Below are 27146 nucleotides of genomic sequence, written 5' to 3'. Positions count from 1 at the left end.
GAATGCTGTCTGACTCTAGTCTCTTCTTCACCCCAAATAATAATAATAAAAAAATGATATAGAGCATAGACTCACACCCCAATCATCAGTTTATGAGCAGCAGTGGTCGGCAAAAACAGAGTTTAACAGACTGATTATTAATAGGAAAAGATAATAAAGTTGGTTCTTGTTGTAAGAATGAGAGTAGACCTTTTCAAACATGTGGTGTAAGTAAAAAATGTCCATCATTGGGAAACGAGACCACAGGAACTTTCTGGATTTACATTTGTCATTCATGTCATATACTTTACTTCTACTAGGGCTGGGCGATATGGAAAAAAAGTCATATCAAGATATTTATTTTCATATCACACGAAATCAGTATGTATCACGATATAAATCAAATCAGTATTTTTTTGTCAAGCTTAAATTTTCCGTTACTCACAAGTTAGTTGTGAAGACATCAGAGAGAGAGAGAGAAATACAGTACATACGTTGCAGTATTTATGGGCTGAATCCCAATTCACCCCTTGGCCCCTCCCCCTTACCCCTTCCACTCTGTTTTGTGCGTACACGTGAAGGGGTAGGGGTGTCCCGATTCTCAATTAGACGGAGGGGAAGGGCTAAGGTGGAGGGCTGTTTGACCCTCGAAACAGAGATATTTAAGGACCACACTACAAACAGAGGGGTTGGAGAAATTTCCCATAATTCTGTTTGACTCATCGGCAAGATGGAGGTAAACACAGCCAAAAAGTGCAGCAGTGTGACGCAAGAAACACACAAACGTACGCATTTTCTACCTAAACAACTTAATCATTTGATAGTCCGCTTAATGCCGTTTCAATGTGTTATAGATCACATTTCTGTGCTTTATAGTCGATGGCTGCAAAAAGATAACCAAGGCCCATGGAACAGAGACAATTACAGCTGCTGACGGCATGGCGAATTCTTTCAGAAACAAAGTTTTTGCATCTGTTTGTAGCGGCATTAATGACTGCTGATGATGATTTAACAGGTCTGGAAGGGTTGTCTCATTTCATAGGGGAATGTTTCAACCCCTACCCCTTGCAAATCTGTTTCAAGGGGTAGTGCCAGTGCAAGAGCCAAGGGGTAGGGGTAAAGGGGGGAGGGGCTAAGGGGTGAATTGGGAGTGGGCAATGGAGAAGTCCCCCCCTTCACTCTTAGAATTACCCCCCCATCACCACCACTGTTATGTATTATTCCATCCGCTTTATTCATTTCCCCCCAGCCCCCCATTTTAAAGAGTTACTGACCCCCATCTTACAAGCATTTTAAGTTTAATAACCCCTTTAGCCCTATCGGCCTGCCCGCGGGCCTAAAAAATTATATTAATATTCATCTACTGTAAAAATATAATAAATCAAGACAATGGATGTTTTTTATCAACTTTTGCTCAAAGTTTAGACCCTAATGTTAATAAAAGTACATCAAAAGTGTATTTTAGTGCAAACTTTAATGTTCAAACATGATTTTTAATCTTTGTGGGGTGAAATATACACTATTAAAAATCTCCGAAACAAACAATTAATTTATGCATATCATCGTCAATCCAACTGAAAAAAAAAACAAGCGAGGATAAAAAATTCTAATTTCTCTTTTAGTTTGTTACAGTTTACTCAGGCATAGAAACAGATACAATATTTACCTTCGCCAAGGAGGTTATGTTTTTGCCAGGGTTTGTTTGTTTGTTTGTCTGTCTGTCTGTTTGTCTGTCCATTAGTGTGCAACATAACTCAAAAAGTTATGGACAGATTTGGATGAAATTTTCAGGGTTTGTTGGAAAGGGGATAAGGAAGAAATGATTAAATTTTGGTGGTGATCGGGGGTGGGGAGGCCCACGGGGGGGGCCCATTTCCAACAAAATTTCATCAAAATCTGTCCATAACTTTTTTAGTTATGTTGCACACTAACGGACAGACAAACAGACAGACAGACAGACAGACAAACAAACAAACAAACCCTGGCAAAAACATAACCTCCTTGGCGTGGGGGGGCCCACGGGGGGGGCCACTGATCAGCCTTGGTGGAAGTCTGTGCTCTCCGAGTGCTTCTAGTTCTTGTTTAGACAATGGGAATAGATTCTGTGAGGTCTCTAAATGTCCATAGACAACAAGAACATCCATATGAACCTTATTATTGTGAAGTAATTCTTCATTTACTTTGGGTATGTCTGTTTAGGCGTTTTTCCCCTGAAAATATGGTCAGGGTTAAACAGGTTAATTTACACGGCCATATGGTTTGTGTGTATTAGTATTGTGGTAGGCAAGTCAGACCACAACCCCCTGTCTGTCCAGCCACGCGTATCTCCATGCCATAACTAGCATAAACTGAAAGTGAAACAACATGCTTTGACCGTCCGACTCCCGTTTTTATGCCTCTGTTGTACGCCAGAACCGAACGCTTCGCACCCTACTTTTCATTAACCCAGTCACCCCAGTTCTCTGTCATATTTTCTCCCGAGGGAACACTCATTACCTCCCGCTGTAGCCCAAACATTACCTTGTGTGCTGCGGTTGCTCCTATGCCTGTGCTGTGTGCGTCAATCCAACTTGACGTGACTCTAGCGTGATTGGTTCAATGCGACACTACTTAATTATGATTGGCTGTTCTCACGTCTGTCAAAGCATGGATGAATGACTCATATTTCTATGGTGGAAAAGTTATATCGCGATATATATATTTTTATCGTTTTATCGCCCAGCCCTAACTTCTACCTTTTCTTGTACCATTTGTTTGCATTGTCGTTAAATTTCATCTGTATATTAATAGTTTATCTATCTTTTAACACTGCATCTTTCACTCCTATACTTTTTTATTTCATTTCTGTTTTCTCTGAGCTAACTTTTACTGTTGTTTTATTGTTTTGGTACTGATGAAACAAGTAGCCCAGGGTCAGCAACACCGGCACATTTACAGCTGATGTAAACTGTCCATGAATAAATAAACAACTAAGACAAAAAAATAATGAAATTCACAATATTATTCCATTTCAGTCACGTCTTTGCTGCTGTTGCTGTGTTATTTAAATATATCTACAAACATAAAAAGTGATGATTGACCTCTTGAGTTGAGGTTCCTTTTGCATATTGAACATAGTTAAATCAGTAAAGTTTATTTCTATTGCACTTTTCACAAATACAATAACAACGTACTCAACAATAAAAGTGCAAACTAGCATAAAACATAAATAGGGCATTTACTGTAATTAAAATTAAACTTGGAAATGGCTTTTAATATGCAAATCTCCATTTTCTGTTGGGTTTTTGTGAAATATGTGCCTACCAAATTTGGTGCATCTCAAACCTCATGTGGAGGGTTTTTTTAAATCATTATTTATATAACCTTATTTTTATTTTCTAGGGGGAACTTCTGAACCATTTTGGGAGAAACAACGAAATTCAGCAAGTCACTACAACAACACTATTTCACAAAAACACAGTGTTTTGGTGCATTTGAATTATGATCAGATAAAACTGACCAAATCTGAAGCGGTTTTGGGTTTAGTCTTTTGGACAAGTTTGTTAAAACTGCTGGAAATGAGAAAAAATGGGGCAAAAACTGTAGGTTTGAATCAATATCTGAGATTTCCTGCTGGGTTTAGGGTGTGTTTGTAGATCTGGACCTGATGGATGGATGGATGGATGGATGGATGGATGGATGGATGGATGGATGGATAATAGTGGATGACGGATGGATGGATGGATGGATGGATGGATGGATGGATGGATGGATGATAATAGTGGATGATGGATGGATGGATGGATGGATGGATGGATGGATGGATGGATAATAGTGGATGACGGATGGATGGATGGATGGATGGATGGATGGATGGATGGATGGATGGATGATAATAGTGGATGATGGATGGATGGATGGATGGATGGATGGATGGATAATAGTGGATGGATGGATGGATGGATGGATGGATGGATGGATGGATGGATGGATGGACAATAGTGGATGATGGATGGATGGATGGATGGATGATAATAGTGGATGATGGATGGATGGATGGATGGATGGATGGATGGATGGATGGATGGATGGATGGATGGATGATGGATGTACAATAGTGGATGATGGATGGATGGATGGATGGATGGACAATAGTGGATGATGGATGGATGGATGGATGGATGGATTTATAGATGCAATCCTAAAAGTTGGACTTAGAACTTGGCTCCAAGAGGCTTTTTTAATGTGTCACCTGATGTGTTACCAAATCTGTTCCATCTCAGTCTATCCTCATGTGGGGGTTTAACTTCTAAATTATTCTAGGGGGCGCTCAAAACACATGTTCAAGCATGTCATTTATTTAATAATATTAATAATAATCGTTACTGTTTCAAGTTGGTAATGGTATTTGAGTTTTGACAGAATTCCTTTCATCCAGGTCTAAGTTTTCACCTTCTTTGTTGTTGTTTTTTTTTTTAATCAGTAGGTGAACAATTTGTTTTCATGAACACCACAAGAATAAAAACACATCGGACTGAGATTTATCCTCAGACATGACAGACCCTCCCCTATAGTAGATTTCTAGGTGTAACATCACATAAATCCTGCTTCAGCGCTGTTGCTCATAAAAAATAAGTCATAATAAGCTGTTCTTTCAGTTGTTCCATGGTTTGGTAAAAAAATCCCGTCATGAATTAAACCTCGTATAGTTGTCAGGAGAGTATTGAGTGTAAATCTTCCAAAGCTGACGCACACACATACATCACATACATATTATCACCCTTTAATTCATGTACAAATGGACGTCAGTGCTTTTTTAAACAGTCTCCTGCTCTTTTGTCTCCTGTTTTTCCCTCTTTGTGCCTCCCTCTCCGGCAGCGTAAAGAGGACGACTGAGGGAAGTGACATTTGGAACAATACGCCATTGTTTCGCTGCTGCATCCACTGTCATATCACACAGATGTACGCGTGAGCTCAGACATGTCTGTAGAGTTGACTTTTTATTAATAATGATTAAAGCGCTTCAGAGAAATAACTCATCTGGGAGCTACAGGTGACGAAGCCGATGTGGAGAGAAGTATTTACAGACTGTAATGAAGCCCAAACTGTGGCTGATTACTTTGTTTTATCAAAGAAAGTAGTTCCAGTGTCCCTGGATGTCAGCGTCAGGTTCTATCTGAATCAATAACAAGTTGAATTTGTGAGGTTGTCAGGTTCTGTCTCTATGTTCCAGTCCTGTGGTCTGGATGAAGGAGATCAGTCTAACAATACAAGTGGGTGGTACTTTCACTGGAAGAGAACTCAAATAATTCAAAGTCCATATATGACTTCTATCAGTGATCAATAGGAATTATATTAATATCTCTAACATAAACCATCAAAATATGGACCATTATAAGTAAAGGCACATTTTCAATATTTCAAAAATTCCTAAAAATTCAAAACTCAATTTTTTTCAAAACTTCTAAGGTCCTTTGTAACCACATAAAAAATCTGAAATGAGGAGAAGAGGATAGTTGAAATCTAGACATTGGTGACTTTGAGTTTGACCCTTCAAGGTCACTCAAGGTCAAAGGTCATGGACCCAAATCAAAGTCCATATATGACTTCCTATCAGTGATCAATAGGAACTATATTGATATCTGTCACCATCTCCATGTTAAAAGCCATCAAAATATGGACCATTATAAGTAAAGGAACATTTTTAATAGCTCAAAAATTTGTCAAAAAATTTTAAAACTCAAAATATTGTCAAAACTGTGAACAACCTTTTTAGATATTATCCTGAGGAAGCTACATAAAAAAATTAAATGAATCTGACCAGTAGTTTTGGAGAAGATAGTTGAAACCTAGACATTGGTGACTTTGAGTTTGACCCTTCAAGGTCACTCAAGGTCAAAGGTCATGAACCCAAATGAAAGTCCATATATGACTACCTATAAGTGATCAATAGTAACTATACTGATATCGGTAACCATTTACATGTTATAAACCATCAAATTATGGACCATTATAAGTAAAGGCAAATTTTTTAAATTTCAAAACTTTGTCAAAAATTCAAAACTCTAAATTTCTAAAAAAAAATAAAAAAAATAAAAAATGTGAACAATTTTGGAGACACTGTTCTGAGGAAGCTACATAAAAAATTTGAAATGAATCCGACCAGTAGTTCCAGAGAAGAAGATTGTTGAAATCTAGACATTAGTGACCTTGACTTTGATACTTCAAGGTCACTCAAGGTCAAAGGTCATGAACCCAAATCAAAGTCCATATATGACTTCCTATCAGTGATCAATAGGAACTACATTGATATCTGTAACCATCTCCATGTTATAAGACATCAAAATATGGACCATTATAAGTAAAGGAACATTTTTAATAGCTCAAAAATTCGTCAAAAAATTAAAAACTCAAATTTTGTTAAAGCTGTGAGCAACCTTTGTAGATATGATCCTGAGGAAGCTACATAAAAAATTGAAATGAATCTGACCAGTAGTTTTGGAGAAGATAGTTGAAATCTAGACATTGGTGACCTAGAGTTTGACCCTTCAATCTACTCAAGGTCAGAGGTTATGGACCCAAATGAAAGTCCATATATGACTTCTATCAGTGGAGTAGGAACTATATTGATATCTCTAATCATTTCCACATTATAAGCCATAAACATATGGACCATTATAAGTAAAGGCACTTTTGGCCTTCACAGTAGCTCATGGTCATTGGCAGATGAGCTGAAAACAACAGCTCAAAAGCAAAGAGTTGTAGCTTCATGCATGAAAAAGACACATTTTCTCATTCCAGCAAGCACATAAAGCACACATATGCACAACCGAAGAGTTTACCATCACCATAACTGTGCAGCAGACATAAAGCGTCCCCTTCCACCTGATCCGGGGTCAGTTTGGTCAGTTTACGGTCAGTAGCGGCAGCCCGGGCGTTTGGTGTTGTAAGGGTAAGATGTGCATGCAGCCGCCATGCAGTGCAAATATAAATGAAAATGTTTCCCCACCAGTGTGCTGCGGGTTCTGAGTCGTACCCAGGTCCATGCTCTTGGAGGCTTTAACATGCTGGAACTGACGCTGGTTCTGGTTCTGGACTGGAGGTGCCGGCTGATCCGGTTTCTCTCTGAAGCTACGATGAGACAAAATCACAGCAGGGGTCTGGTAAATTACAGCTCCAGTGATTTTTTTCCCCCTAATTTTTGTTTGTTTCGAGTGAATGTAAATCTTATCTAAAGGATTCTGTTGGGTCTCTGTAAACTTAATTTGATTCTGATTTGAATTGATAAAGCACTTTGTGACTCTGTCTGTGAAAAGTGCTCTATAAATAAAATTACTTTACTTACTTACTTTACTTATTATTATCATCATCATAATCTCATTTTTGTTAATCATGATACGCTGTTTATTTGGCTTTTGGGTTTATTTCTTTACAGTCTCAGCTAAAACACTTGAAAAGTGCTTCAGTGTTTTGGTTTTTTACTTCATTTACATCACGCTTTGGTCGTGGAAAAGACTTTATCATTGTAATAGTTGAATGCTACATTTAAATATATTTAGACGTAACATTCTGATTATACTGGAGTTTAAAACCACAAATAACTGTTTTTAAGTCATTTTTATGTATGCTTTCACAACATTAAATTAAAAAAATACAGTTAAAAGAATCAAATCACATAATCAGACTATAAATGTTTTGGAAGGAAGGAAGAAAGAAAGAACGAAAGAAAGAAAGAAAGAAAGAAAGAAAGAAAGAAAGAAAGAAAGCTCAAAAATAAGATGAAAGAAAGAAAGAAAGAAAGAAAAAGATCAACAATAAGGTGACACAAAGAAAGAAAGAACAGACAAAAGATAGCTCAAAAATAAGATGAAAGAAAGAAAGAAAGAAAGCTGAAAAATAAGGTGACAGAAAGAAAGAAAGAAAGAAAGAAAGATCAAAAATAAGGTGACAAAGAAAGAACAGACAAAAGATAGCTCAAAAATAAGATGAAAGAAAGAAAGAAAGAAAGAAAGAAAGGTGACAGACAGACAGACAGACAGACAGACAGACAGACAGACAGACAGACAGACAGACAGACAGACAGACAGACAGACAGACAGACAGACAGACAGATAGATAGATAGATAGATAGATAGATAGATAGATAGATAGATAGATAGATAGATAGATAGATAGATAGATAGATAGATAGATAGATAGATATTGTCTTGGAGCTGTGAACATGTGATGTGATTGTCCAGTAGGTGCAGTACCGTACCTGTCCTGTAGGTAGGAGTGTTGGATGGAGCTGCTGAACTCTGTCTCATGTCCGTAAAACTCCCTCTCTTCGTCCTCATCCATGTGAGAGTAACTCCCATTGGTCACTGGCAGACAGAGGGCCAATCAGGTTTAAGGGCGGGGATAAAAATAAGTCTCAAACTCATCAGGACACATTTACACTTTAACCCATAAAGACCCAAACATTTTGTTGATTTTTTTAAATTCATTTTTGTTAATTTTATTGATCACTTTGGTTGTTTTTGTTCATCCATCCATCCATCCATCCATTCTCTTCCGCTTATCCGGGGCCGGGTCGCGGGGGCAACAGTCTAAGCAGGGATGCCCAGACTTCCCTCTCCCCAGACTCCTCCTCCAGCTCTTCCGGGGGGACCCCGAGGTGTTCCCAGGCCAGCCGAGAGACATAGTCTCTCCAACGTGTCCTGGGTCTTCCCCGAGGTCTCCTCCCGGTGGGACATGCCCGGAACACCTCCCCAGGGAGGCGTCCAGGAGGCATCCGAAACAGATGCCCGAGCCACCTCAGCTGGCCCCTCTCGACGCGGAGGAGCAGCGGCTCTACTCCGAGCTCCTCCCTGGTGACTGAGCTCCTCACCCTGTCCCTAAGGGTGCGCCCAGCCACCCGACGGAGGAAACTCATTTCGACCGCTTGTATCCGGGATCTTGTCCTTTCGGTCATGACCCAAAGCTCATGACCATAGGTGAGGGTAGGAACGTAGATTGACCGGTAAATCGAGAGCTTCGCCTCTCGGCTCAGCTCCTTCTTTACCACAACCGACCGGTACAGCGACCGCATCACTGCAGACGCTGCACCGATCCGTCTGTCAATCTCACGCTCCATCCTTCCCTCACTCGTGAACAAGACCCCGAGATGCTTAAAATCCTCCACTTGGAGGAGTTTTTGTTCATTTTGTTGCTTATTTTATTCTCTTTTTTTTTTTTCAACTTCATTTAGGTTCATTTCTTTGCTTATTTTTTCACATTTTTTATTATTTTGGTACATTTTTCATTGGTTTTTATTCATTCTATTTACTATTTAACATATATATATATATATATATATATATATATATATACATATATACATATATATATATATATATACACATATATACATATATATATATATATACACACACATATATATATATATATATACACACACATATATATATATACACACACACACACACATATACATATATATATATATATATATATATATATATATATATTATATATATATATATATATATATATATGTAAAAACCCAGTGTGTCCATCCACTGTCATTGATCCAACTCCATGGGTTTTACTGATGAATCAATGTTGTAGAAGATGACGGTATTTCCATGGTAACTATAGAGCCTCTGAACGTCCACATGGGTCAAATCTGTTGACCATGAAAAGATGAATAACTGTATTTTATACCAATTATTTACATGTATTGATAGGATTAGTGGATCGACAGGTGTTAAACAGTTTAGATCAGTAGATGGTTTTGGTCTAACAGTGGATGTTTGGGTCTTTATGGGTTAATATAGGAAAATACATACAGAGGATAATGTCACTATAATATTACAATAAATGCTAATAAATAAATAAATAAATAATCCATTTGGGAATCTTATAAAAGTAGCACTAGGTCTTTATGGGTTCACTCTGCACTTGTTCCAGTTCGAAGCCCAAAGACAGGTTAACAAAAGGCCCTAAGACGTAAAAACGAGAGCAGACGTAGAGACGAGAAAAGCCCAAAGAGTAAGACGTGGAGGGAAGATAAGAAGTTGGAAAAAGATATGAGACGGAAAGCGGATGAGAAGTAGTGAGCGAAGGCAGCTGCAGATGCACGCCGCTGATACAAGGCTGTGAGTGTGCATGATAAATCAAGCTGTTTATGACTCCTTCATACACACTGCGTTCATCCTGAGCACCATTTACATACAGTCATCGTTCCTCAAAGTGCGTCGGTGCTGCGCGACACTCGCCCAGATTACTGCACGTCCACACATGTGACTGAAAGGAGGGTGATGGCAGCGATGGCGGCGTCTGAAGCTATCACATCCTCTCATCTCTCCCCTTCCCTTTCACTAATCACCTGCTTTATTTTTCCCTCTGCTCCCATTCTTGCGATCTGATATTTTGCCTGTCATTTATCTCTCCTTTCAGATCTCCCATAAATCATTTTATCTCCCACTCACATTTCAGCACCAACCTCCTCTTTTTTTTTTTTTTTTTTTAAACTTCCTCCCTCCTCCTCCTTCCTCCTCCTTCCACCTCCTCCTCCTCCTCCCTCCTCCTCTTCTTCTTCTTCACCGGCAGCACCTTAATCAGCTGAACTGTCAAAAACACACTCTTCACCACGCACACACAAACACACAAACAAATCCACTTTCCTCCCGGTCTTTGAAGTGAAAAAGGCATTTGCTGTGTGGATGATAGATCAATACAAGTTCACTCCAATAACAGATATGAATCCGCTTCTTTGGCACTCAACTTTTTCTTCCTTCCGTCTGTATTTGTCTACTACTCATCTGTCTACCCGTGTGTGTATCCGCTCCCCGTCTTGGGAAAAACCGGTGTTTCGTGACTTTTCTTTCACATTAATCCCGCGTGGCTGTGTCAGTGCATTTACTCAGCGCTCACACAAGAAAACAGGGACGTTCGCTTCCATGTTAAGCTGCCAAAAGGTTACAAACCCTTCCACAAATGGAATATGTCTGACTGTAATTGACTTTTTATTTCATAGAATCTCAAAAATACTGTGAAAAGAATAGAGGGACTTTAAAAAAAAAACATAAAGACCTAGTGCTATTTTTGTCATGCGTTTTTTTTTTTCTCTTCAACCTTTTTTTAAGCAATTTATCACCATTTACTACAATATTATCATCTGTATTTTGCATTTTTCAGTGTAAATCACATATTTTCCTGTTTAATTCACTGATAAATGTAGATGTTTGTTAAAGCTGCTTAACCCTTTCATGCACGAATTATGAGAACCTTAATCAAAATTTTTTCCTGAGTTTTTTTATTCCTCTTTAGGCATGAAAAAAACAATGCAATTGAAAATTTTCTTCTGAAAAATAAATAAAAATAAATAAATAAATAAAAATAATTTCAAAATTTCAAAAAAAAAAAACCCAAACACATTAAATAAATATTAATGAAAAAAAAATTCTTATGAACCTATTTTTCATGAAGTTGCAAAAATGTCCACTCAGCTGGACACTACATGTTTAATTTTTGAAGCACAGAAAGATGTATTTACTGACAAATTGTGTGAAAACTATGGGGAGGGCTTGTGATTCTGGGGGTTTATGCTCAGGAGAGATCTACATAATGTTACCAATTCATGTCAGAAAAGACATGTGGTGTCTTAAAACTTTAATAAAGATATGTGGAAAAAAAAAACAAAAAAAACAAAATCTATGCATATGCAAGAGAACAGCTGTGGAATAGCTGTCCACTGTAGTGACCAGTATGCATGAAAGGGTTAAAGTTGAGGGTTGTTATATTAGAAAAATTGAAGAAAAAGTGACTTTTTCAGCAAAGATGTCCTTAAATGAACATAAAACAAGTATCTACTTTCACTGTTTATCAAACTACATGGTTTTACTGGTGAATCAATGCTTTTTTACCAATCTATTGATTACCTTGGCTGTTTTTGTTCATTTTGTCGTCTTTCTTTCATTTTTTTTTTTTTACTTCATTTTAGTCTACGTCTTACTTACATTATTTATTATTTGTACATTTTGTAGATATTTTATTTTATTTTATTTAATATATAAACCAAGCATCTACATCCACTGTCATTTATCAAATTACTTTGGTTTTACTGGTTAATCCATATTTTCAATATTTTTTTTATCCATTTATTGATTACTTTGGCTGTTTTTGTTCATTTTGTGGCCTTTGTAACATTTTTGTTTTAATGATTGTGACTGATTGAGGTTACAATGCTATTTTCTGGTAGCCTATTAATGGCATTTTTCATTACGTGTTAGCATCAAGCTAACAGTCAATGTGCTAAGTATTTTCTATATAGCTGAGGAAGATATTGGAGATTTTCTTGTGATCAGACAAGTAACATTGAGGCAAGATGTTTTTTTACCTGCTGATGTTTCGGCTGTAGCTTCAGCCTTCATCAGAGCTGTCAAACGTTTCCTGGTGTGACGTGTCTAAAAACAGCTGATTGGGTCTACTTTTGTGGTCACAAGAAAATCTCAAACATTTGTAAAGGAAGACATGACGAACGTAATCAAACAATGAGGCAGTTATGGTAGACATATTTCTTGTAGGTGCAGCAGTATTGTCATGCTTTATAGATGAAGGAGCATGCTTGATGACTGTTGTAATGACTCTAATTTATTTCTTTATTTGTGTGTTTACAAGTTTTCATAGTTAACCAGAAATTAAATGATGGACAAATGGACGAATAAGAGACAACAACAACAAAAGAGATTATTTCAAGACATAATAATAAAATAAAATAATGAATAATAATATAGCAACTTCTAAAACCCAGCATGGTGTGGAAGAGAAATAATAATGGAATGACAGACAAACAGACATGCGGAATAATGCAGCAGCGTGTGCATATATATATACACAATATGTTCAATCACAAAACTAAATGTAAAAATATGCTTCAAGTAACAAAAATGAGGGAAATTGCATAATAACTGAAGCTAGCCTCAATCTGTACTGTACTTCCTCCATCCAGTAGGCTGACTCTCCAGGGGAAACAGAAAACTCAAAGTGCAGACAAAGGAAAAAAGACTGAGCGAGATTCACAGTAGCAGAGATAAATGAGATGCAACAACGAATAAGAGATAAAGAGAAAGATCTATAAATGCAAAAATAACACATCTGCATACATACATATGTAGGGATTCATTAGATTCAATTTATTCCCCTGCAAAAGCACACATCAGTAGAGGAAAAACACTCCCTTCATTTTAATTTGGACTTCAATGCCAAATAAAATGGATTCCGCATATGAAATCATTCATTAGTGTGTGAGTGAGACAACAGGGAAGTACACACAAGTGCACTTACACAACACAGGAAGTCAGCCAGCGGTATACGCACTGGCTAATGCGTGGATGTAAATGTCATGAGAACGGAGGTTAGTTTGAGCAGCCGAGTGTATTCAAGGTCAGGGCCAGTAAACACACACAAAAACACACAACACTGTTGAACACCACCTACTGATGGCTGAAACAACACACGCATAAACTGTTTGACATTAACGCATTTCTAAACAAGAAACAAGAGACACTATGTGGACAAAAGTATGTGGACGCATTGAATTCAGGTGTTTCTTTTCTAACAGGGGTCTGGGATACAAAACAATAATGACTAATGTTATAAAATAGTTTTATATTGGGATGAATATCACTGCATTGGTTAGTTTGGTTTAAATTGTTATCTTGTTTCCAAAATGCCTCAAGGATGGTTTTGACTTAATTCTCTAAACATTGATTTTTTTTTTTTTTTTTTTTAATCCATAACTATGATTTTAAATGTTCTACCTCTAAATTTCTCAAACATTTTTCAGTCTCTGACTATAATAATTACTTTCAACCACAACTAACCATCTACTTTCTTCACATCTCACTGAGGAAGAAAAATCTCCCGTTAAACTTAAAAGAAATATTGATGTTTGTAAAGTATATGGACATAAATATTGGGACAGATCATGTCTACAGCTGCAAGATGTCCTGCTCATGATGATGCGAGATAAAAAACATCAATATTTCCTTAAAGGAGTGGTATTTTACTTTTTTAAATGGAATTATACATTTTCCAACATTTCCCTGTGGTCTCCATAAACTGTAAATGCTCTGCTTGGCTCTGAATTCTTCATTCATTCAACTCCACAGGTTCATCTTCAACCCTATTTCTGAGTAATGACACCAGAAAGGTGGTTTGGAGCACTGGCCCTTTAAATGCACATGAACCACTTCAGGCCCCACCCCCTCCAGGTTGTCAGCTGTGCTGCTCTGTCCCGTTCAACCAACAACTGAACATTTGGGGGGAATGGGCTCCAAGTTTGGACATATTTTCATTATGGACTACAACCGCTGCTGCTGACAAACAATTATGTCGTACTCAGAGAAATGTTCGTCTGAAGTCTGGACCTTATATGTGCAAATGCGGAGACGTGACTAGTTATAAAACGTAACAAATTAAGCAAGAATTCAAACAGGTTGTAGAACTCCACTCGATTTTTGCCGAAATGAATATAAAGATAGTTTTACAGCACCTGAAGGGTTCAAATTCAAACTTTATGAACTATTAGGGTCCAAATACACAAATAAATGAACCACAGACTAAGAAAAGTGGGTTTAGAGAAATATGAGCCCTTTAAAGTTTAATGTGAGATTTCTCTTCCTAAGTGAGATGTATCCTAGACCCCTGTTAGAAAAGAAACACCTGAATTCAACGTGTCCCAATACTTTTGTCCATATAGGGTATGAGTCATTATCAAACATGCAGATATAAACAGTACAAACCTATTCACAGATCACGCATCTGCACATCCACATAATAAAAGAGCTTTATGGAGCATCCACAACTACAATAACTCTTTATAGCAGCGTTAACAAACAAATACTGCAACCTTGAGGAACACGAGGAGGAAAAAATAAAAGCAAAGAGAGAGAAATGAAAGGGAACATCGGGCAGAGGAGTCTCTAATTAAAGCTGCACTGCTGATGCCGGTATCGGTTTGGTTTATGCTTGTTTTACCTCAAAGATACTGTTTGTTTTTCGCAGTTATTAACTTTCTGTACTTTTTTTAACTCGTTGCAAATGATATGCCCACCTTTGATGCTGTTTCAGTGTTAAAAAAAAAATAAAACGGGAGAACAAAAGAGTAGAAAAGTACAGTAATGTCAGCTAAAATCAGGGCTGAAGCAGGGCCAGGAAAAAGCCAGCATGCTGTTCCAGAAGTGAAAACAGAACAAAACACAACACTGTGGCTGTGCTGCACTCTTTGGTGTGGACGTGTAGGCCTGTCCTGGTAAATGACAGTTATTTTAACATTACAGATACGGAGGGAAACATTAAAGAGAACAAAAAATCACTGCTGCTGTGTTGCTTTTTGGTAAGAAAAATAAAATGCCTGTATTATGAGAGTCATTCTGAGTGATGTTAGTGTAAATTATGGATACACCGCTGTTCATCATAATACTTCATGCTCATTAGGAGCTGTGTTAACTGTTAATTAATTATATGGACTGAATTAGGCCTGTCATAGTCTTTATTTATTCTTTCATAGTCTCGAAATGAACTGAAAATATAGTAGTTAGAAGACGATGGCATGAGATGATGTGTTGTTTAAATAACAGAAAACAGGCTTTTTAGGGCTTTTGGACACCATTTGTAGCATCTTAAAATAGAAATGAGGACACTGATGGAGAGTTAATTACTCTCGCAGCATTTCTGGTATTTATTAACAAAGCAAAAATATGAAAATAAGAGAATTTTTCACATTTATTCCTGGTTGTGTTGTTAAGAGGAGTTGGAGTCACCTCTAATATTAACCCATAAAGAACCAAACATCCACTAGTGACCAAAAGCAGCTACTGATGTAAACTGTTTAATAGCTGTTGATCCACTAATCCTATCAATACATATAAATAATTGGTATAAAATACAGTTATTCATCTTTTCATGGTCAACAGATTTGACCCATTTGGACGTTCTGAGGCTCCGTAGTTACCGTGGAAACACTGTCATCTTCTACAACACTGATTCACCAGTAAAACCCATGGAGTTGGATCAATGACAGTGGATGGACACACTCTTTTTTACTTTCAGTTAATGATATATTTGCTGGAAAAGTCACTTTTTCTCCAGTTTTCTCTGTTTCTGATATAATAATCCTCAACTTTAATCTGAATGTTTAATGAAAATCAACATGATCAGAAAATTCAAAATGGGAAAATACCGGATTTTCACTGACAAAATAGGACCAATGGTCCTGTAGCTTACCGCCCAAATTAAAATCTTAGGGAAATGTATTCAGATGACATTTACTATCACCCAGTTACGTGTATTTATTCTATTACAGAAATAGCCCATGTTTTGGTCATATTCCAATCAGATCTGTAAAAAATTCAAATTCCAACTTGATATCATTGATACTGATTTCTTGAATCAATCCACTTCCTATCTGTTATAATGGGGAAATTTTTCAAAGTCGCGCCAAATCCAGAATCAGATCTGGATCGAAATAATTTCAATACCTTATGTTGACATCATCATACAGAAGCTGTATACCAAGTTTGAAGTCAATCAGAACTGGAGTTTCGGAGAAGATGACTGAAATTTTTTCCCCATAAGAGCCCATGTTAAATTTTCCGTAAGTTCCCGGATCCAGAAGAAGATCCTGATCAGCATGTGGACATTATGTTTTGGTCATCTCCCCATCAGGGCTAGACTGGAGAAATTTACACTGGATATTTACTGAGTTATTGCATCAATTCACTTCCTATCTCTTACAATGGGAAATTTTTCAAAGTCGCACCAAATCCAGAATCAGATCTGGATCCAAATAATTTCTCAAACTTTTGTTGACATCATCATAAAGAAGCTGTATACCAAGTTTGACGTCAATCGGAATTGTAGTTCGGAGCAGAAGACGACTGAACTTTTTGTAACGGACGACGACAACAGACCGACAACAGACGACGATGACGGACGCCGCATGACGACAATAGCTTACGACCTATCGGCCGGTAAGCTAAAATGCAAAGACAGAAGATAATATTATAATAAATGATGATAAATCACTTAAGGAAGGTTAAATAAAGAGAAAACAATCAAATTGGGAACTGTCACAAGTTAGTGTTTACTCCTGGAGGATTCTGTTTGGGTTTCTGTAAATCGGCTTGAGCATCTGGTTCCAAGTTGAATTTCTGAGGTTGTCAGGTTCTGTCTCTGTTACAGTCCTGTGGTCTTAATGCAGGAGATCATACATATATACAATATATATCATATATGACTTCCTATCAGTGCTCAGTAGTGATTATATTGATATCTTTTAAAATCTATACATTGGTGACCTTGAGTTTGACCCTTCAAGGTCACTCAAGGTCAAAGGTCATGGACCCAAATGAAAGTCCATGTATGACTTCTGTCAGTGATCAATAGGAACTATATTGATATCTGTAACCATTTACATGTTATAAACCATCAAAATATGGACCCTTAGAAGGAAAGGCACATTTTCAATGTTTAAAAAATTTTTAAAAATCTAAATTTCTCAAAACTAAAAAACAACGATGAAGACGACCCCAGACACAGCGCCTTCACAATAGCTCATAGCCTATCAGCCTGTGAGCTAAAAATTACCAAGTTGGTTTGAAAACGAATTGTAGAAAAGGATTCTCAACCAGTGAAAAAAGCAAACACTCACCATTGGATGCATAGATGGCGTTGTTGACCATGGAGGGGTGGGCGGGGCCGTTAGTTTGACCATTGACTGGACTCATCAGGCCTGAAGAGCTGTCAAAGGAACGACTGGGAGACACGGCACGATGTTCCTAAAACAGGACCAGAACATATGTTAATTAAACCATAAAAAGACCATGAAATACACAAAAATAAGCCTAAAATAGCATCAGTGCTCAGTTAAACTTTCTCTCCAAAGTTTAATATGTGGTATGAGGTTGCTTTTATACGGAATAATCACTGGAAGAGTGAGTAGTCTATTCACCACCAAATCGACGCCAAGGATGTCAAATAAAGACAGAAAGAAGGTCGCTCCCCAAAGACAGTGGAGATCACGGTGGAAGAGGGGATCCCCTTTCCCATGACCTGCAGGGCTGTACTTGTCCTCAACACCCAAACACCTCCTTTATTCCAGTCCGTCCCTTTGTGTGCGGTAACGACATTCACACTAAAACAACTCCGGTCCTCCTCGGCCTCGGCGATAATCCGAAAAAGATGAGGATAGCAGCACCGGTGTGTCTTTTTTACATCTATTATTTCCTGGAGAACTCAATTTGCATCCATTCACTGTACGTGTCGACCTGTTTGCAAACTTCTGCTGTTTTAGCGCTCCGTGTTTCTTTGTGTACCTTCCTCTAAAGCCTCCATCCGAACAAAGAAAGTGACATAACAGCATTGTCTGAGATAAATCCTGCTTGTCATGTTCCACTCGGATGAATGGGCTGAATTTATTTATATTAAAATGAGTGGATCTGATATTATGTCAGCAGTCGGGCCCATGTTTGGGAACAGCGTTAGATTATCACCACGGAACTCATGTGGAGTCGTACTTACTTAGCTTAGGGGGTAAGACGGAGTGTGTTTGGAGAGTTACTGATGGAAAAGAGCAGCTGGATAAAAAAGGCAGATAAGAGGGAGTTGGACGGGGATGAGTACAGTAAGGAATGGGAGAAAGCATCAAGAATGTACAAAAAAGGAGGGGAAAAGATCAGAGGGGGAAACAGTAGAGTGGTCCGTTTTTATAATGTTAAAAGCATCAATAGTGAGGCCTAAAAAGGCTTTTAAGGTACTGTCTCTTATCACTCCGCCTTCATCTTCCCCTCGTTTTATCCTTTCTCTTCCACTCTTTAAGACAAAGATGGAGACAGGGATGCAGCTCTTTGATGCAGCCAACAGCTTTCACCATCAAACCACTGACAGGAGATGAGCTGGGTGAGTCCGGCTGCACAATTACATGCACACAAACGATCGATCAACAGTTTTACAGGTTACGCAGCCTCGTACCTGCAAAAGAATGTTGGGATTGTTTGATGGAATTGTTGCAGTGGTGCTCCTGGATTGTGCTGTTCATCTCATTTATATCAGTGAAGAAAACATTTTTAACACTCCCATACGGTTACCAAAAACTACAACTATGTTCAGACAGCAGGCCTTAATGCACAGTTTGGATTTTTGGGTGAAATCCGACTTTTTTTCTGTGCTCGTACATATTACACATTAAATACGACTTCTATCAGTTTTGTGTATGAACTGAATGAGACCCTGAAGTGACCTGCTTGCGTAAAAGAGGTCCTGACCATGCAGACACGCACTGTGTTTATAGAAGTAACACTCCTGGGATGCAGAATTGTGATGTTTGTTGCATTTCAATGAGGTAAAGGTCGGATAAATGCGACCTGGCTGCTCAGACATCAACTCTCATTTTTTGATTAAAAGTTTTTGCGATGGCAAGAGGTGGTTTTTAAGGCGTAGTGCAAATGGTATATCATGCAAAACTGCAATGGAAAGACTTTTTTCCGCAACTAGAGTCACGTCAATGGAAAAAAAACAGATGTTGACGTACGTTACAACAAGTGAAGAAGAATAATAAAAAAAAAAAAAAAACATGGCGTGGTATGTGTGGACACACCAGGAAACTCAATAATTTTTTAATTTAGTACGAGATAGAGGGGTAACATATAATACTAATGAATATATCTGTAAATCAACACCATATTTATATTCGTCGCCATGTTTATGGAATGACTTCTCGCGTCATGTTGCGATAATAAATAAACAAATCACCGCATTTGGGATTTAATGGAAAAACTAACATTACGCACTTCTGTTTTTTCGACATTTAGTAAATATCAGTAAAGTTTTGTGCGTATGTCCAATGGAAAAGCGACAACTGACAATAAAGATCTATTCTATTGTGCAGCATGTACAGTATGTCCTTTTTTTTCTTTTTTAATTCACTACCAACAGGCCATGCAAAGGGCCATCCACACTTGAGCCGACAACCCAGCTTTTGTGTCCACGAGGGTTTGTACAAACATTCAGCAGAGTCGAGTAAAAGGGCATCAGCTGGAAAGCAACCGAAATGAAAAGCATCTTTTTTTTCTTTTTTTTAACTCATAAAGAAAAGACATAGAGCCCAGTGAAGAACACTCCGTCACACACACACAGGAGAAGCTCAGAGAAATCTGAATAGCTCAAGTGTAAATGCTCTTTTACTGCTGCTGGTGAGAGTAGAGAGAAGGGAGACCAGCGTTGAGTATGTGAAGACTCAATGGAAAGGCTAAAAGTCACAATGTGCACAGACAAGCAGAGGCAAAAAAAAGGCATGTTTTAGTCTACGGGAGAAATAGAGGGGGTAGGAGATGCAGAATAGAGATAAAAGATCCATGTATTCTCCTTCTAGTGACGTGACACAGCAGGTGTACTAACCCAGATTAGGGTATTTTATGAGGAGAGAGTGTTTCAGTTATTTTACAATGAAAACTGTTCTGCACCATGACTTTTATTCATCTTCACAAAACATTCTGCTCCAATTTGTGCATCAAGTATAAGCACTTATGAACGGGGAAATATTTACTCAAAAACGTTATTTTTTACTGATACGGCTCAAATGTCATTTGTTTACTAAAGCTGTGAACTGAAACAGGGGCCAAGTTATTAAAAATCAGACTATTGATAAACTGAAATGAAGAAAACAGATTTATTATGTGCTTAAACGCTACAAAAAAGTTGTCTCCAACTGTGGAGCTTCATGACAGACATGAAGTAATGATTAAAAGTGACCTTAACCTATCTGATTGTTTCATCCATTCATTAATATAATCTGAAAAGATCAGAGTAGAGTTTCAGAGAAAAGGTAATTAAGAGATCTGGAGACCGCAATGGAAAAATACTGTTGAAGAAATAACCTTGGATGATCTTTCGAGGTAAAAATCACTATCTACGATCTGATTCAGTTTTCTTACTTCTTCTAAAATACAGGAAAGTTGTCAATACAAACAGTATTCTTCTAGTTTTCACTGGTTTCTGAAGGTTTAGTTTGTGTGTGGTGCTTTTATTGTTGAATCTGATGACAAATTCAGCATTTTTGCATCATTCTGGTTCTAAATTTAAACAATATGTTAACAGTACCTATGAAGTAAACACAGACATCCTCAGTTTCCTGTAAGCGCTTTCTTAACCCTTAGTGGTCTGAGCCTATTTTGGCCGTTTTTCAGTACTTTTGATTTTGCCTTTATATAGTATATAAAGAAATGTTTACTATATCCATGTTTGGTATCTTTTTTTCAGCACAACTTCATCTATATCATCTGCCTACTATTTTTTCACTTTAACCTACTATATCAACACAAAAGGCCAAAAAACACAAAAATTATAAAATCCGATTTGAAAAATGTACATAGTTTATTGCATAAATAACACAAAGATGTTTCACAAAGACTTTCAAGACTTTAAAAGTGAGTATTGGTTCCGAACATTAGGTATATACAATCAAAATTGCAAGAAATTAAAACTATACTCAAATATTTGACATAAAAGCATATCTTTACATAGGCGTTTTCTCAGCCCTAGTTTGGACACTTGTTTGATTGTGATTGTGGTTTTTTTGGGGTTTTTTTGCTTTTCCACTGAGTGTGTGTAAGTGTGTACATACCGTCAGAGTTCTCAGGACCACCAGCTGGATCGTCCCTCGTACGTTTCCCTCCTGAGACATCGAGCGTCGCAGCGTCTCCATCGCCACATGATTGGAGCGTCCCAGCAGCGATTCGCCGTTCACCGCCACCAGCTGGTCATTGATTCGAAGCCGCCCATCCTGTTAAAAACACACATCAAACCTTCACTAAAGAACTGATGAAACCTAAAACTACACTACTGAAGCAAAATACAACTCATTTCTGTGCCGGTCCACTACGGCGTGGCTGCGGACCCCTCCCTCAGTACTCAGACTCATTATATCCACCTGCTGTGTTCTGCACAGCTGCAGCTCCTTTTCATTAGGAGCATATATACGGTTCTTTTCTGTGGCTGTGCAGCGCTGGATCATTGCACCTCATCACATACATTAACTCTGACTTCTTCCCCATTTTCCATCTTTTCTCACTGGACTCTGACCTCTGCACCAGGTTTTTCTGTTTGTTCCCCTTCTATTGTTTCTGTTAATAAATCCGTTTTTTCCCTTCAGCACCGTGCATTTGAGTCTTATCATTCACCACCGCATGACAATTTCTTTATTTTCTTGTCATGTCACAAATGCTCAAACTAGAATGTGCCTGATTTTCCTAGTCTTAGTCTGAAGCCACAGGTTTTGGTGATTTTTAACCATTTTTTAATCACCATTTTGGTTTTGGGAACCAAGGAGAGACCACATGTGGGTGAGAAGATGGAGAAACCCATGGGCCGGATTGGACCCTTTGGTGGGCCGGTTTTGACCCACGGGCCACATGTTTGACACACCTTCAGCTCTGGAGGATCATGGAGGTGCCAGACTTGATCTCATATACCAACTATTGACTCTCACATTCACATCCACAGGTGATTTAGGTCAACTAATTAATCTATTAAGGCGCAGAAACTGGGATCGGACCCAGTACCCCCACCACAGGAGGGTCCACTACACCACCATACCACCCCTGTTGGTACCACTTATCCTGTGCTCCAGGCAACCCATAACTCATGTTTTCCACCTTCTACCAGTGAAAATGCACTGGAATGTCAGTCAAACCCGTGACTTCCCACCCAGAACTCGTACTAGATCCTGTTCTCCCAGTTCCGAGCTCTGACCGTCACGTAGCCTGTGAAACAACAATGGCAACCCCCCCACGGATGCGGTGTTTATGCCAAATTATTTATTAAAACAAGGTATTGCCGTAACACAATTTATCCGCACATGTTCTGCATAATCAGCAGCTACTCTCGCATTAGGACAAGAATAAATAATACCAAATACGAATCCAGATATACAAATAACATAAAGGTATAACAGCTTCTCTTGCCTTATGCGCTGTTTTTACTCCTCTGTTTCCCTAAAATAAGCAAAATAAACATCTCTGGTGATAGAAATGATTGTAAATGAACATAAGCTCCGTACGGTCCACCATGATGGTTTGTTTACATCTAGCTCCCACAATTCCTTGCGCTCAGGCAGTTTGGTGTGACTTGCCTGGAAAGTTACAACGTCTTGAGTCGTGGTTTGAAGTCGTGACTCACAGGCTCAAAAACCTGCCTGGAATGCAGAATTACATTTAGTCCAATATTTCAGGACTGATTTTTTTTTTTTTTTAGTATAGTGTATTTCGAATATGCAACAAGACAAAGCTTACTTAGTCCTTAGAAATAAAACAGGTAGTAAGAAGTCATGGAAAAAAACAAAAAAACAAAAACAAAACTTATACATGACTTCATTCGCACATTTGATAAGGAGTGGAAGGAAGTATAATTTAAGATTTGACAGAAAGCAGGAAAATTTAGAATAGAGTTGGTGGACAAGGTCAAAGGTCAAAGTCACTGTGACTTCATCTCTGTCCATTCTTATAAGGTGTAATGTCTAAGGAAGACTTGAGGTCATTTTCTCAAATTGGCAAAATGTTCAGTTGGGCTAAAGAATGAACAGAATCAAGTTTCTGGTCAAGGGTCAAGGTGAGAGGAGATTTTATTCCATTTTATTTTATATATGCATTTACAGGCATGATGACTGAGATGGTGTTGGGTCGCGGTGATCCTGTGTCTGTCCATCTGTATGAATGTGACAACTCAGAATACCTTGAGGTAAATTTTTAGTAAAAACATTTACTTGGACTAAATGATGATCTGATTAGATTTTGGAGGCCTGAGACATAACAGAAAACACTTTTAGTCACAACTACCACAACTAGAGAGAACTGGTTAGAACTGCCATCTGACTTAACCCATAAACACCCAGACATCCACCATTACCAAAACTATCCATACCTTTTGATCCATTAATCCTTTCAATCCATGTCAATAATTGGCATACAGGGTAGGGAAGCAAAATTTACAATATTTTGAGGCAGGGATTGAAAGACAGTGTATGACCAATTAGTTTATTGAAAGTCATGAGAATTTATTTGCCACAAGAAAATGTACATAATAGAAAATGTTTTTATTCTATGTGTCCTCCTTCTTTCTCAATAACTGCCTTCACACACTTCCTGAAACTTGCGCAAGTGTTCCTCAAATATTGGGGTGACAACTTCTCCCATTCTTCTTTAATAGTATCTTCCAGACTTTCTGGTAATAGTTTTGCTCATAGTCATTTTCTTCTTTCCATTATAAACAGTCTTTATGGACACTCCAACTATTTTTGAAATCTCCTTTTGTGTGACGAGTGCATTCAGCAAATCACACACTCTTTGACGTTTGCTTTCCTGATTACTCATATGGGCAAAAGTTTTCTGAAAAAGGTATGGATAATAGTGGTTAGGTATGATTAGGACATCAGTATATGTTGGGTTTCAAAACAATTGACGTAGTGCCTGCTGAGAAAAAAAAACCTAAATTGTCATTGTAAATTTTGCTTCCCCACCCTGTAAAATACAGTTCTTCAATCTTTTCAGGGTCATCAGATATGACCCATTAGGGGCGTTCGGAGGCTTCCGTGGTTACCGTGGAAACACTGTCATCTTCTACAATACTGATTCACCGGTAAAAACCCATGGAGTTGGATCAAATGACAGTGGATGGACACACTTGTTCATATATATTAAATACTAAATAAAATGAATAAAAACAAATGAAAAATATAGTAAATGAAGAAAAAAATCTGATAAGCAACAAAACCAACCTAAATGATCAATATAATCGACAAGAATGAATAATAATCAACAAACGAGTACATGAACAAAATAAGCTACAAATGGAAAAGAATTGAAGACACTTGTTTTCGGCCTGATCACAATCAAGGTGTACAAGTATATTTGCTTTAGTTATTCATCAGTATTGCAAAAAGATCCCCCCAAACCATTCCCAAATGTTTCTTTGGCCATCTTATTACTAGATCTTGAAATCCTCCAAATTTGAAGAAAATCAGATAAAAACTGATAAAATGGCAACCCAATGAGCCTGAAAACGCGCACAATTTTATTGTTATAAGAGAGCAAAACTATGTACATAATGTTTTGTAACACAATAAATAATTACTACTCAACTCCTGTGTCTTTTTTATTACAAAATACACACATCACATTGCTTTTCATTTATTGATCATTTTTGTTGAACAGCTGATTATCAATTCTTATTTTCAGGATTAAGACAATCAACCTTTTTGTTGTGAAAACCCTTCTTTTACAGCCCTTTAATTGTAATAATAGAATGGGAACCTGTTATTTCAGTATTATTAGGACTAAATATGCACAACTAGACAGATTTTGGTCTGCTCCCTGGCTGCAGAAAATTTGGAAACAATGTGGCAAACGGATGTTTACGTTGAACCGCATGTTTTCAAATGGCGCGTTGTTCACCCAAATTCATGTAGTGTACGTACACCCAATATACTTCCATCAATAATATCGCATATATGCCTTATAGATATATTGTTATAACTTGTTCACAAATGTTTATTTACTCCTGAATCAGGAAGACTTAGTTACAGATCTAACAGAGATGTGACCATGTGGTAAGCCAGATTTCCATTCCAGTCTTGTAGAGTCCGTGCACCAAGTAGTGTCCGTACACCATATTCAAAATATGTGGGTCGAATTTTATTGTTTCTGTCAATATATGGAATTTTTCAGCACGCATGCTTGGACCACGACATCTATGCAATAAACATGCATGATTATCTTGAGTGCTGAAACATTTGTAAATCTTCAAAGCCTTAACTATGGATGCTATTAGGCTCCAGTGTCTGTACATCGAATAATTTCTGATTTGACAGGGCAAAGCCTGCAAAATTTTTAGTAGACACTTTAATACAAAAATATATTTGGACTTTAAAGAGAAATATCAGACAAAGAAAATGGCCTGTCTGATTTTTTGATAGAGCATTATTATTTTTATCTATGTGTGCACCCTTTCTGGTACCCTTGATTGTGATCAGCGCTGTTTATATTTGTGGAAACACTGTCATCTTCTATACATTGATTCACCAGTAAAACCCATGGAGTTGGATCAATGACAGTGGATGGACACACTGGGGTTATGCATATGAACTAAAATGAACAAAAAATACATACAAAGTAATAAATAACGAGAAAAAGAAGGCAAAACATAGACTAAAAAAAGAATAAAATAAGCAACAAAATGAACAAAAAGGGCCAAATAAATGAATGAAAGAACAAAAAGCTACAAAATATTAAGTAACATGAAGAAAATAAGCACAAACTGAATGACGGATGGATGGCACACTGGGTTAGGTTCAGTTAAGGATATATTTGAACTGAAAAAGTCACTTTTCATGAGTTTTACTCTGTTTCTGATATAATACCCCTCAACTTTAGTCTGAGTCTTTATGAGACATCTACATGATCAGGGAATTAATGTATGAAAATACCTCATTTTCACTGAGAAAAACCCAAAATAAAGAAGATAATATTACAAGAAATGGTAATAATCACTTAAGGATGGGTAAGATAAAGAGAAAAATTCATTTGGGAACTGTCACAGAAGTAGTACTGGGTCTTAATGGGTTAATAGTGCGTCACCTTATAAGCCGCTCCTCCGTGTATGATGATTTGATGAAGATTCCCAGATCTCTCTCCCGTCTCCCTGGACTTGTTTCCCTTGAGCTGACCCCCAGTCCGGCGGAACCGGTGTCATTGAGCGGTACCACTCGAACATAAGCTGCTCTTTCCACGTCCCGAAATAAAACCAGGACCACGGGGCACCTCTTCCTTCTGGGGACGATAGAGGTGGAGGGGGGGGGCAGGGTAGAGGGTAAGGAAACACAGGTCAGTTCAGTAGCTTGAACTGTCTCCAAAGCTCAACTTAAAAGCTTTTCCATTTGAGAGAAACCATCAGAAGGAGCTTTTCAGCTAATTTCTCTTAGGAAAAATTGCAGCCACAGTCTATTTTTCCAAGAAGAGAAAAGGGGAAGAAAAAAAACACCATTTGGACCTGTCTGCTTTTAGTACATGCCATCTTTTTTTTTCTTCCCTCACCCGGCAATATCAATAAAATGACCTGTGCATTTCAAGAGGTAATTGGAGAGTACGACCAAC

At 37.8% G+C, this 27146-nt stretch overlaps 1 protein-coding gene across 1 annotated transcript in view; it reads right to left on the bottom strand.

The window, feature by feature from the left end:
- LOC115415900 (partitioning defective 3 homolog B-like) overlaps nt 1–26714 on the bottom strand; it is a gene marked incomplete at both ends in the record, with an annotated part of 32351 nt that extends 5637 nt beyond the window's left edge. Inside the window, 5 exons of the mRNA XM_030129572.1 lie at nt 6995–7089; nt 8216–8321; nt 17657–17783; nt 21626–21784; nt 26631–26714. Coding sequence (XP_029985432.1) covers nt 6995–7089; nt 8216–8321; nt 17657–17783; nt 21626–21784; nt 26631–26714 — 571 coding nt within the window. The remainder of the gene's footprint in view (nt 1–6994; nt 7090–8215; nt 8322–17656; nt 17784–21625; nt 21785–26630) is intronic.
- Between the last annotated feature and the right edge of the window lie 432 nt (nt 26715–27146).

Source organism: Sphaeramia orbicularis, unplaced genomic scaffold (assembly GCF_902148855.1).
Source record: "Sphaeramia orbicularis unplaced genomic scaffold, fSphaOr1.1, whole genome shotgun sequence".
In the NCBI taxonomy this organism is placed as follows: Eukaryota; Metazoa; Chordata; class Actinopteri; order Kurtiformes; family Apogonidae; genus Sphaeramia; species Sphaeramia orbicularis.
Note: the sequence above shows the minus strand (reverse complement) of the source record. Positions and strands in the feature narration are given on the sequence as shown.